The sequence below is a fragment of the Salvelinus alpinus genome, chromosome 20 (genome assembly GCF_045679555.1).
Source record: "Salvelinus alpinus chromosome 20, SLU_Salpinus.1, whole genome shotgun sequence".
In the NCBI taxonomy this organism is placed as follows: Eukaryota; Metazoa; Chordata; class Actinopteri; order Salmoniformes; family Salmonidae; genus Salvelinus; species Salvelinus alpinus.
The window spans coordinates 51,108,632-51,122,935 of record NC_092105.1 but is presented as its reverse complement, the minus strand read 5'-3'; the positions used below and the strand labels follow the sequence as shown (position 1 = coordinate 51,122,935).

Sequence of the window (14,304 nt, the reverse complement as noted above, 5' to 3'; positions counted from 1 at the left end):
TATCCCAGGACACATTTATTTGCAAGCTAGCTAAATAGGACAAATTAACGTTAGCTAGCAAGTGCAAGCTAACTAGCTAAATTGCCATACATGTTTAATGCTTTTCGACCTGGCCCCAAATTAATGTCATTGGTTCAGAATTTGTTTTGATATTTTAACCTGCGTGTCGTGATTGCGTTTGGTGGGGGCAAAATACATTTATGCACGATAGCGCACGATAGCGCACGATGGCGCACGCGCGCAGCCGGTTTGGGTTCCGTGTAAGTCTCGCTGCACAAACGATTGTCATCGTACTTTAAATTGAGAAATTATGTGACTAAACTGAATGAGAAGAAAATACACTATGAAAAAATAAATCTAGGGCAAAAAGGCAAACTTCATTCATTGCATCAGAAAGCTCATTGATCACAAAACTCACTGATATTGCCAACTACTTCAATCATTTTTAGGCAAGATTAGCAAAGTTAGGCATGACATACTAGCAACAAATGGTGACACTACCCATCCATGTATAACTGATCAAATTATGAAAGACAAGCATTGTAATTTTGAATTCCGTAAAGTGAACGTGGAATAAGTGAAAGAAATATTGTTGTCTATCACAATGACAAACCACTGGGGTCTCACAACTTGGATGGAAAATTGGATAACAGCGGACAATATTGCCACTGCTATTTTCCATATACAGTGGCAAGAAAAAGTGTGTGAACCCTTTGAAATTACCTGGATTTCTGCAGAAATGTGATGACCAATTTATGCAGAAATCCAGGTATTTCCAATGGGTTCACATACTTTTTCTTGCCACTGTATTCAATCTAAGCCTACTAAAAAGTTTGTGCCCTCAGGCCTAGAGGGAAGAAAAATTAATTTTGCTCCCCAAGAAAAGTAAAGCCCCCATTACTGGCTCAAATAGCTGAACAATCAGCCTTTTACCAACTCTTAGTAAACTTTTGGGGGAAACTGTGTTTGACGAGAGACAATGCTATTTTACAGTAAACAAATTGAAGAGACTTATTGCAAGCTTATAAGGATGAACATTCATCAAGCTAAACACTTCAGTCATCAAGTTTACTAAGAGTCATTTGTGAGGGAGAAATTGATAAAACGATTGTTGGGCTGTATTGATAGACTTCAGTGTGGCTTTTGACATTATCGATCATAGTCTGCTAAGGGAAAAACATGTGTTTTGGCCTTACACCCCCTGCTATATTGTGAATAAAGAGTTACCTGTCTAACAGAACACAGAGGGTGTTCTTTAATGGAAGCCTCTCTAACGTAAGGAATTTCCCAGGGCAGCAGCCTTACATTTTTCAATCTTTACCAATGACATGCCACTGGCTTTGAGTAAAACCAGTGTGTCTATGTATGCGGATGACTCAACATTATACACTTCAGCTACTACAGTGAGTGAAATCACAGCAACACAAAGAGCTGAAGTTAGTTTCAGAGTGGGTGGCAAGGATTAAGTTAGTGTTAAATATAACTAAATCTCGTAACAAATCATGTGGAAATTGAGCAAGTTGATGTGACTAATGGTCAAAACATGTTGATACAACAGTAGCTAAGATGGGGAGAAGTCTATCCACAATAAAGTGCTTTTTAACAACCATCAAGAAGGCAGGTCTTACAGGCTCTAGTTTTGTCGCACCTGGCCTACTGTTCAGTCGTGTGGTCAGATGCCACAAAGAGGGATCTCGGAAAATTACACTTGGCTCAGAACAGGGCAGCACAGCTGGCCCTTAAATGTACACTACCGTTCAAAAGTTCGGGGTCACTTAGAAATGTCCTTGTTTTTGACAGAAAAGCATTTTTTTCCCATTGAAATAACATCAAATTGATCAGACATTGTTAATGTTGTAAATGACTATTGTAGCTGGAAACGGACGATTTTTAATTGAATATCTACATAGGCGTACAGAGGCCCATGAACAGAAACCATCATTCCGGTGTTCCAATGACAAGTTGTTAGCTAATCCAAGTTTATAATTTTAAAAGGCTAATTGATCATTAGAAAACCATTTTGCAATTATGTTAGCACAGCTGAAAACTGTTGTCCTGATTAAAGAAGCAATAAAACTGTCCTTCTTTAGATGAGTATCTGGAGCATCAACATTTGTGGGTTCGACTACAGGCTCAAAATGGCTAGAAACAAATACTTTTCTTCTGAAACTCGTCAGTCTATTCTTGTTCTGAGAAATGAAGGCTATTCCATGCGAGAAATTGCCAAGAAACTGAAGATCTCGTACAATGCTGTGTACTACTCCCTTCACAGAACAGCACAAACTGGCTATAACCAAAATAGAAAGAGTGGGAGGCCCCGTTGCACAACTGAGCAAGAGGACAAATACATTAGTGTCAAGTTTGAGAAACAGACGCCTCACAAGTCCTCAACTGGCAGCTTCATTGAATAGCACCCGCAAAACACCAGTCTCAATGTCAACAATGAAGAGGTGACTCCGGGATGCTGGCCTTCTATAAAAAAAAAAATGTAAAGCCACGTTCGACACGATAACCTAAACATATTGACCAGCTCCAATAAACAGACTCGTGCTATACGGTAGACCAATCTCAACTCATCTCTCGGTATGTCCAACCCACTCATTATTTCAGCCAATCATGGCTAGCGGAAGGTTGCTCCCTTTTTCTGTGGCTAAACCATCTAGGCTCGTAATTTAACCATTTTACCATTTATGGCATACAAGTTTGATATTAAGGTACATGAAAGTTCACATGTTTGAAAAGGCATTTCTGCCAAAAAACACATTTTGATCAAAATAAAACATTTATTTAACTTTCAAACAGCTCTCCTGTGAAGTCGTGACTTGCGACATACACCTAGTTTCCTGAAAGGGGTCACATATGAACTGTAACTCAGTAAAATCTTTGAAACTGTCGCCTGTTGCGTTTATATTTTCACAAGGTCCACATTTTTCAAGTGCGGGCCTTGTGTTCTAAAAATACGATTATGTGCTTCTAACTTTGTGTCAAGAGTTTAGGGAAGGCGCTTTCCTGTTTCACCTTTGGGATGAATTGGAACGCCAGCTTCGAGCCAGGTCCATTTGCCAAACATCATTGCCAAACATCAGTGCCCAACCTCACTAATGCTTGTGACTGAATGGAAGCAAGTCAGGGCGGGAATGTTCAAAGATCTAGTGGAAAGCCTTCCCAGAAGAGTGGAGGCTGTTATAGCAGCAAATGGGGGACCAACTCAATAATAATGCCCATGATTTTGGAATGAGATGTTCGACGAGAAGGTGTCCACATACTTTTAGTCATGTCGTGTATATGGAATTGTTTTAAGAAGTCATACTAAGGATCATTTTCATGTTTGATTTAGAATTTTAAGACCCCTTAAAAAATATATATTACCACTATTAGCCCATACATACACATGGAACAACAGATTCACCACATGGAACAACGGATAGTCCCCCCAAAAAAATCTAAAGGAAATTTGTTCTGAAGTCTATCCTATATCTGAGAGATAAGAAAGATCAGGAAACATAGTTAAAACATATATATATCCCCTTATTTTTGTAACTAAACAGTCCATATACTTCCATACATTATTTCAAATGGTACAGGGAAACCTTCTGACAAGTCTTGTGCGGCCTGTGGGCATCCTAGAGCAAAACCGACATGTACGTGTTCGTGAGAGTCTCGCCTTTACACAGACGGGTCATATTAGTGTGTAGCCCAAACTGTTCTGTCGCTGCAGATCGGCTGTAACGACTTCAGACGAGTCCCAAGACACTTGTGGGGGTTGTAGAGCAAAACACCATCGTGTTGGTGAGAGTCTCATCTTTCCATAAAGGGGTCATAATAGTTTGTAGGCCAAACCAACGATTTTGTGAGAAGACCGAGATGATCGGGATGTCTTATATTCTGACAAACACCGCTCTAGCTGTCACCTTTCACCGCAGATGCGGAAGTGTTACATTTGCGGATGCGGTGGATTGAGACGCAACCAATGCAAACATATCTCCAGCTTAAACTGACAGATTTTTATGGGGATTATTTTACAATTATGCTCATTTAATTTCACCAGGGGCGCAGACATCGACCTTAGGGGGTTAACGTGAAGCAGAGAAGTTAATCATAAATGTATGCTTATCAACAGAGTTGAAGAGGATTTTATGATATTTTAGACGATCAAGAGACTAAAATAAGGTGAGACAGATAGCACCCCACCTAGCGTTATCTGCACAAATAATGGGTATAGGCTGTCGATATTCGTGTTAATCACAGTCATAAGCAACTTCGACATTGGGAATATGGAGTATGGTGAAATGTGGTCAAATCTCTTTGTTTGATTTCTCGAGCCATCAGTTTCCTTTCCTGTTAGCCATGACTGTAGACAACTTAATGTCAACTGGCGCGATTGCAAACCTTTCAAACAGTCACACACAGCAGCTAATCATAAGCAAAATAACACATGGAACATCTTATATTACTGAAAATGGGCTTTGTTGTAACTTACACAGTACCAGTCAAAAGTTTGGACACACCAACTCATGCAAGGGCTTAATCTTTATTTTTTTTACCATTTTCTAAATTGTAGAATAGTGAAGACATCAAAACTATAAAACAACACATATGGAATCATGTTGTAATAAAAAAGTGTTCAGCAAATCAAAATATAATTTATATTTCAAATTCTTCAAAGTAGCCACCATTTGCCTTGACAGCTTTGCACGCTCTTGGCATTCTCTCAACCAGCTTCACCAGGAATGCTTATCCAACAAACTTGAAGGAGTTTGCTGAGCAATTGTTGGCTGCTTTTCCTTCACTCTGCAGTCCAACTCATCCCAAACCAGGTCATCTGATGCAGCACTCCATCACTCTACTTCTTCGTCAAATAGCCCTTACACAGCCTGGAGGTGTGTTGGGTCATTGTCCTGTTGAAAAACAAATGATAGTCCCAATAAGCTCAAACCAGATGGGATGGCGCATGGATGCAGAATGCTGAGGTAGCCATGCTGGTTAAGTGTGCCTTGAATTTTAAATAAATCACTGACAGTGTCAGCAGCAAAGCACCCCCACACCATCACAACTCCTCCTCCATTCTTCACGGTGGGAATCACACACGTGGAGGTCAGCTGTTCACCTATTCTGCTTCTCACAAAGACACGGCGGTTGGAACCAAAAATATCTTCTTATTTCTGGTGTCCTTTAGTAGTGGTTTCTTTGCAGCAATTCAACCTTGAAGTCCTGATTCACACAGTCTCCTCTGAACAGTTGATGTTGAGATGTGTCTGTTGCTTGAACTCTGTGAAGCATTTATTGGGGAAGCAATTTCTGAGGCTAGTAACAGTAACAGCAGAGATAACTCTGGGTCTTCCATTCCTGTGGGGGTCCTCATGAGAGCCAGTTTCATCATAGCGCTGGGTGGTTTTTGCAACTGCACTTGAAGAAACTTTCACATTTCTTGACTGACCTTCATGTCTTAAAGTAATGATGGACTGTCGTTTCTCTTCGCTTATTTGAGCTGCCATAATATGGACTTGGTCTTTTACGAAATAGGGCTATCTTCTGTATACCACCCCTACCATGTCACATTACAACTGATTGGCTCAAAAGCATTAAGGAAAGAAAACAATTACACAAATTAACTTTTAACAAGGCACACCTGTTAATTGAAATGCATTCCAGGTGACTTACATCATGAAGCTGGTTGAGAGAATGCCAAGAGTGTGCAAAGCAGTCAGGACAAGGCAAAGGGTGGCTACTTTGAATAATCTCAAATATATTTGGATTTGTTTAACACTTTTTTAGAAATTACATGTGTTATTTCAAAGGTGATGTCTTCATTATTATTCTACAATGTAGAAAATAGTACAAATAAAGAAAAACCCTTGAATGAGTAGGTGTGTCCAAACTTTTGACTGGTACTGTACATAATTATAAACTCCCTATCCTGTAGATTAGTGTCAATCTCAAGACAATGAAAACCAAAAAACATAGGAATGTATTTTTCAGCACCTGGAACTAAATTTGCTTGCTATTGTGACATCATGGTGACCTCTCGTATTCTTTCCAACTTTGCTATGCAATCAAAGAGTGGTTGCTATGCAGGCTTAACATTCTTGTCAATTGCTAGCTATTAGCCATCGACCGCAAACACAATCAGTCACACTACCTGCATTTTGGTTTGCTTTAGCGGTTTTCAATTGACATTTGTAAATATTCATAATAATGATGCTGATGCATTATTCGCCTGGCTGGCTCAGTGAAGCTGCTGCCTCGTTAAGACATTCTTTACTCTCTATGGTAGGCTACAGGGGAGATTAAATTTTTAAATTGCAACTTTGTTGCAGAGGTCGAAAAGGCAGACAGCAAGGTTTGAACAAAACCCCGCGGTTGCAAACCAAGCGCTAGTTTAGAACCAAGGGGAATTAATGTGTTTAATAACGCCTTATTGCTTTTCTCCACATTTGCCGTGGCATATCAAGAACCACATAGAGCTACTTGAAATAGAACATAGCCGTGGTATATCGTCTCATATGCACATGGCTGGAATTCAAACTACCTGGTTTATAAAGTTAAATACGATATAGCCTACAGCCCAGTTCTATGAGTGTTAAACGTTCCAATCTAGACAATAAAAATATATCTTACAACACTGAATCAAAGAAAACAAACTAACTCTGATACTCCCTCCGTACCACCAGTACTCTTAACAGTGGTAGAGAAAATAACACCGTTAAAACCACTGCGGTTATGACTATGGGTTTTGAGTTTCCTGTCTGTGACATTTAAAAGGACAATATGCCGGGAGAGTGAGTCTGAAATGATACCATACTCCCCACATACCAATGCTAGATTCACTCCACAGGACTGACCCAAACCGTACTAATCTGACTCTGCTTTTTATTTCCCTATTGTTCTTTCCAGCATGGTTCCAACAATTATGGCAGATCTGTAACCAGTTTCTGCTCGTTAGTGTGAAAACATTAATAGTGCACCATATTTATAGAGAAGGATTTTCTATGAGACACAGCTAAACTCAGAAGAACGGGAAATAGGGAGGGATAGAGAGAAAGAGATAAAAATTGAAATAAAGAGAAAGAGAATGAGTCTGACCTCCAGATGACGTCGTAGACGGGGTCAAGACAGAGGCCGAAGCCCTGCAGGTCCTCCTGCTCTGAGTCATTGAAGGTGCGGCAGCTGCCATCCAGCTTGTTGATCAGCAGGCATTTAAAGGGTGGGGGCTCCGACACTGAGGTGGGGACTAAGCCTGGTACGGACACAGAGAAGAGGTTAATTAAAGGCACGGTGCAGTCAAAAACGTGATTTACCTGTGTTTTATATACATTATGAGGTTAGAAATAAAATTGTGAAATGATAATGCCCTTTTAGTGTAAGAGCAGCTGGAAAAGATGGGCTGAAATTTGTGCCTGTTTTGGTGGGATGGAGTTTTTGTATGCCTGGTGACCATCAGCAGGCGGTAAATTAGTTAATAGACCATTAAGAAAGAGCATTTAAACCTCTCTGCCGATAAGAGCCAGTTTTCCCCTCCCCACTCAGACCGTCCTAGCTAAATCTTCGCCTGAGAAATTGCCCTTCGCTATGAAGCATGTATTGTTACTTTTTGAGAAGTTAATTGAAAACAATCACTGTAAGGTACTTAATTGTTGCCCAGAAATGATTTAATATTGAAATAACAACTGCTGCATTGGACCTTTAAAGTGGAACTGACAGCATTTTAGCTACTTTGCAGTTATGAAACAGAATCATATATATCAGTCAAAAAGATAACATTCCCAGTTGATGCTACAAAACCAACTTCATAAAAGGTTTCTCATTGACGAGGCTCTAGAGGAGCAAGTTGAGAGCTTCAAGTTCCTTGGCGTCCACATCACCAAACTAACATGGTTCAAGCACACCAAGACAGTCGTGGACACAATAAAACCTATTCCCCCTCAGGAGACAAAAGATTTGGCATGGGTCCTCAGATCCTCAAAAAATATTTTACAGCTGTACCATCGAGAGCATCCTGACGGGTTGCATCACTCCCGGGTATGGCAAATGCTCGGCCTCTGACCGCAAGGCACTACAGAGGGTAGTGCGTGCGGCCCAGTACATCACCGGGGCCAAGCTTCCTGCCATCCAGGACCTCTATACCAGGTGTCAGAGGAAGGCCCTAAAAATTGTCAGACTCCAACCACCGTAGACATAGACTGTTCTCTGCTACCACACGGCAAGCGGTACCGGAGCGCCACGTCTAGGTCCAAAAGGCTTCTAAACAGCTTCTACCCCCAAGCCATAAGACTCCTGAACAGCTAATCAAATGGCAAAACAGACCATTTGCATTGCCTCAACCCCACCCACTTCTACGCTGCTGCTACTCTATTATCTATGCAGGGTCAATAACTCTACCTACAGTTGAAGGCGGAAGTTTACACTTAGGTTGGAGTCATTAAAACTTGTTTTCAACCACTTCACAAATTTCTTGAACCTTTTACGGCTAGGGGTTCCGCTAGCGAAAACATCAGGTGAAATTGCAGAGCGCGAAATTCAAAATAAAATAGAAATATTTAACTTTCATAAAATCACAAGTGCAATACACCAAAATACAGCTTAACTTCTTGTTAATCCAGCCACCGTGTCAGCTTTCATAAAGGCTTTACGGCGAACCATGCTAAGCAAACCATGCTATTATCTCAGGACAGCACCCCATCAAACAAACACATGACAATCATATTTCAACCCGCTAGGCGTGACACAAAACTCTGGAATAACTATATAATTCATGCCTTACCTTTGAAGATCTTCTTTTGGCACTCCAATATGTCCCATAAACATCACAAATTGTCCTTTTGTTCGTATAAATCCATTGTTATATCCACAAAATGTCCATTTATTTGGCGCGTTTGATTCAGAAAAACACCGGTTCCAACTCGCCCAACATGACTACACATTATCTAATAAATTAACTGTAATCTTGGTCCAAACATTTCTAACAACATTCCTAATCCAACTTTAGGTATTTTAAAATGTAAATAATTGCTAAAATTTAAGACGGAATAAACCATGTTCAATAGCGGATAAAATGAAAGTGGAGCGAGCGCAAGTCGGTTAGGAGATTTACCTTGTGCATGACAATTAATTTTTCCAACAATTGTTTACAGACAGACATTATTTCACTGTATCACAAGTTTACATACACCAAGTTGACTGTGCCTTTAAATAGCTTGGAAAATCCCAGAAAATTATTTAATGGCTTTAGAAGCTTCTGATAAATTATGTCAATTAGCCTGAGTCAATTGGAGGTGTACCTGTATTTCAAGGCATACCTTCAAACTCAGTGCCTCTTTGCTTGACATCATGAGAAAATTAAAATAAATCAGTCAAGACCTCAGAAAAGAAATTTTAGACCTCCACAAATCTGGTTCATCCTTGGGAGCAATTTCCAAATGCCTGAAGGTACCACGTTCATCTGTACAAACAATAGTACGCAAGTATAAACACCATGGGACCACGCAGCCGTCATACCGCTCAGGAAGGAGAACGCGTTCTGTCTCCTAGAGATAAACGTGCTTTGGTGCGAAGAGTGCAAATCAATCCCAGAACAACAGCAAAGGACCTTGTGAAGATGCTACAGGAAACAGGTACACAAGTATCTATATCCACAGTAAAATGAGTCCTATATCGACATAACCTGAAAGGCCGCTCAGCAAGGAAGAAGCCACTACTCCAAAACTGCCATAAAAACAGCCAGACTACGGTTTGCACCTGCACATGGGGAAAAATATCGTACTTTTTGGAGAAATGTCCTCTGGTCTGATGAAACAAAAATAGAACTGTTTGGCCATAATGTCCATCGTTATGTTTGGAGGAAAAAGGGGGAGGCTTGCAAGCCGAAGAACAAGCCGAAGACACCATCCCAACCCAATCCCACGGGGGTGGCAGCGTCATGTTGTGGGGGTGATTTGCTGCAGGAGGGACTGGTGCACTTCACAAAATAGATGGCATCATGATGGAGGAAAATTTAAAAACATCAAGACATCAGTCAGGAAGTTAAAGCTTGGTCGCTAATGGGTCTTCCAAATGGACAATGACCCCAAGCATACTTCCAAAGTTGTGGCAAAATGGCTTAAGGACAACAAAGTCATGGTATTGGAGTGGCCATCAAAGCCCTGACCTCAATCCTATAGAAAATGTGTGGGCAGAACTGAAAAGGCGAGTGTGAGCAAGGAGGCCTACAAACCTGACTCAGTTACACCAGCTTTGTCAGGAGGAATGGGCCAAAATTCACCCAACTTATTGTGGGAAGCTTGTGGAAGGCTACCTGAAACGTTTGACCCAAGTTAAACAATTTTAAGGCAATGCTACCAAATACTAATTGTGTGTATGTAAACTTCTGACCCACTGGGAATGTGATGAAAGAAATAAAAGCTGAAATAAATAATTCTCTCTACTATTATTACTGACATTTCACATTCTTAAAATAAAGTGGTGATCCCAACTGACCTAAAACAGGGAATCTTTTCTAGAATTAAATGTCAGGAATCTGTGAAAAACAGATTAAATGTATTTGGCTAAGGTGTATGTAAAACGTCCGACTTCAACTGTACATGTACATAATTACCTCAACACCGGTGCCCCCCACACATTAACACATTGACTCTGTACCGGTACCCCCTGTATATAGCCCCGCTATTGTTATTATCTCTAACTTTTGGGGGGATATTCTTAAAACTGCATTGTTGGTTAAGGGCTTGTAAGTAAGATTTCACTGTAAGGTCTACACCTGTTGTAGACATGTGACAAATACAATTTGATCTGATTTGATTTTTAAACATAAATTCTACCTGACTCAACATTCCATGCCGTACGAGGCATTGTTGACAGAATAGATGGAGGCAGTTCACTGCATGATTAATATAATTCACCAATACATTTCTTGGTAGTCCCTGGTACATTGTTTGAGGCCTTCATTCGGATGCACTGTTTCAGTTTCAATGACTCAATATTTTAGACAAAAATGGCGAATGTAACTAAGGCTGGGAATGTCAAAATCAAACTCGCGAGGGCAATGATAACAATTCATTCACAACGTGGCTAATAAGCTAGTGTATCTATACTGAAAACAAATGCAACATGCAAACATTTTAACAATTTACAATTCATATAAGCAAATCCGTCAATTGAATAAAATGAATTAGCCCCTAATCTATGGATTTCACATGACTGGGCAGGGGCGCAGCCATGGGTGGGCCTGGGAGGGCATAATCCCACCCAATTGGGAGCCAGACCCAGCCAATCAGAATGAGTTTTTCCCTACAAAGGGGCTTTAAAACAAAGAAATACTCCTCAGTTTCATCAGCTGTCCGGGTGGCTGGTCTTACACGATCCTGCAGGCTGGCGTAGTCACACGTGGTCTGAGGTTGTGAGGCTGGTTGGACGTACTGCCAAATTCTCTAAAACGACATTGGAGGCGGCTTATGGTAGAGAAATGAACATTCAAGTCTCTGGCAACAGCTCTGGTGGACATCCCTGCAGTCAGCATGCCAATTGCACACTCTCTCAAAATGTGAGACATCTGTGGCATTGTGTTGTGTGACAAAAATGCACATTTTAGAGTGACCCTCTTATTGTCTCCAGCACAAGGTGCACCTGTGTAATGATCATGCTGTCTAATCAGCTTCTTGATATGCCACACCTGTCAGCTGGATGGATTATCTTGGCAAAGGAGAAATGCGCTGGGATCTTTTATTTAAGCTCATGAAACATGGGACCAATATTTTTGTTACGTAGCAAGCTAAAAGCACGGAGCTTAACGTTAGTTAGCTGCTAGGACGATGTCATGTAATGTCATTGGAGGAGTGGGTGAAAGACTGACTTTTTCCCCTCATATCGTTTTCGGTGGCATTACACAGCTAGAGACGCAGGTGTCATTTATTTAGCTAGCAAGAACGACTGTTATCCTGTTTGCATATCTCTTGCGTTTGCAAATTCAACCTGGCTATCTACTCTGATTTCAGAGCACTCTCATCTGAGTGTGGCAGAGCGCAGAACAACTGATGAATTTACGAACGCGTAACACCCATTCGATATGACAGGTGTCAGTAAACGTAGACAAAAAAAGTAATCGTCACAAACGATGTAGATAACATGTAACCAGCTCTGCTACAGCGAGTAAAATGGTCAGAGTGAGGTGTTCTCTCATTTGTGTCTGAAAGAGGGCTCCCGGGTGGCGCAGCGGCCTAAGTCACTGCATCTCAGTGCTAGAGCGGTCACTACAGACCATGGTTCACTACTGATTGACTACTGATTGACTAAGGCGCACCTGTCTGAGTAGACTCCGGTCTTGGGTGAGACAGATGTTTTTATTAGGTTTTAATTACTGCAGTGTCTATTAATTGTCCAAACGCACGGCCCCTTTCCTACTCTATATTGCTATAGAAATTCAAATACCTAAGTATAAGTAATTCCCAAAAACTAAGAATTTATGAAAATGTAAAAATGAACATATGTAAGTGCTCGCTTGTCAAAAGTGTAGTATTCTTCCTGGAACAGGAACAGATTTTAATAAGATTTCATGTTGCTAAGATGCTGTCAGTTCCACTTTAAAGGCTAATGCGGTTTTTCGTTGAGGCACATTTTTAAGAAAGGCTATCTAAAATGGCATAGTAGTTCATTGTTTAATCTAAATACTATATATTTTGTGTAATATATTCACACAAAATAAGACATTTCTACATAAAGACATTTGAGTAAAGGACCAATCCTAACTTGAATGTGAATCACACCTTTATGTCAATGGGAGTTTTGCTTGAAAGTTTGAGATGGGCTCAGGGCCTGTATTCACAAAGTGTCTCCGAGTGACAGTGCTATTCAGGATCAGGTCCCCCCGTCCATGTAATCTTCTAATTAAGATCTAGAAGGCCAAACTTCTAGATCAGCATTACTAATTTGAGACACTTTATGAATACAAGTCCTGATCTCAGGTGTGCTACTTACCAATGATGTGTTTGCTAGCAAAGATCTCGGAGGTAGCAAGGACGTGCGAGTTGATTAGGGCCTCGTCGATCCTCAGGAAGGTCTGGTCGCCGCTGGCCCCGATCCAGGTGGCCTTGCGGCCATACTTGGCACCAATGTTGGGCATGGGGGAGGGCTTGGCGTTCCAGTAGGGCATATCCAGGATTGGACGACCCAGCTGCCCTTTCTGTGGAGAGGTGTATAACATTTTAGAAATTACACTAAAAGTCAATTAGTCGTGTCAGTCATCTCATATAGAATGATTTAGAAATCACTGCATTCAACAAAAGTAGGTAAAACAACCAGGATCAAACAAGACAAAGAAGAGAAGTCAGTATCCCCATTCTATGGACACAATATTAATCTCTATGCATTCAATAAGAATGTGTATGGACTTCAGTAAATAATAGATTTAGACAATATGGCATTGCGTTTTAAAGTAGCATTGCACTGAGGAAAAACAAAGATGTGACCATTACAATAAGGTCAATAAGGAATATTAAGGATTATGGTTGGGGTTAGATACAATTAAATGGTTTTAGTTCATCAAGAAAAAAAAGTGACAAAAATCACATCGTATAAAAAAGACCGTGTAAAAAAGACATCTAAACTCGAAACCATAGGGGCATAGACCAGAACAGCTGCGTGGCATACCGAGAAGCTGCCGAAGGTGAAGACCTGTCCGTCCATGAGGAGCACAGCTGTGTGGTTACTACCAGCTGTCACCTGGATACTCGGACCTGGGAGGGCCTGCACCAGCGTGGGAGAACCCCTACAAAGGGACAGAGGGGGGGTAAATAATTAATTATCCAGGTTCAAGGACAGCCTTTAGACCCCCCCAACAAACTGAGGTTAAACATTAAGGGACCAGTGTTGTCATGATACCAGTATCGCGATACTCTGAGGTATCGTGGCAAGGAAACAACCATTTCTGAAGAAAACAGTCCTCATGTTTGACCTGCAGGATTAATATTCATTTTAACAGAACATGCAATTGGGTGCATCATTCTTACCGAAATCAGATGAGCAATTTGAAGATGTCAGAATACATAGGCAGCGTGTGCATAAGGCTCGTGTAAGTTAAGCTTTCCCTAAAGTAATTAGCCAAAATTATATAGCCTAATTAGCTTTCTCCTGTCTATACATAAATAAATCAAATCATTCAAAATAAGCTACTATACCAGAAAGCTTGATTTGGCCACAGAGGATTATTAGCTTTAAAACAAGTTTTATAAAAATATAAAACCTGCTGATTGTTTTAAACGGCATAGTCTGCAGTCGGAAAGGCCTGCATTTTGGGCAGAGTGCGCAGCATATAGT

The 14,304-nt window shown here is 40.7% G+C and overlaps 1 protein-coding gene across 26 annotated transcripts in view; it reads right to left on the bottom strand.

Moving 5' to 3' along the window:
• The window catches only part of LOC139547192 (E3 ubiquitin-protein ligase MYCBP2), a 313,317-nt gene that overhangs the window by 157,412 nt on the left and 141,601 nt on the right, over positions 1-14,304 (bottom strand). For all 26 annotated transcript variants that reach the window (XM_071356258.1, XM_071356266.1, XM_071356259.1 and 23 more), the window contains 3 exons: positions 13,639-13,756; positions 12,967-13,171; positions 7,084-7,237 (listed from right to left, as the gene is read on the bottom strand). In XM_071356258.1, the coding sequence (XP_071212359.1) occupies positions 7,084-7,237; positions 12,967-13,171; positions 13,639-13,756 (477 nt within the window). The remainder of the gene's footprint in view (positions 1-7,083; positions 7,238-12,966; positions 13,172-13,638; positions 13,757-14,304) is intronic.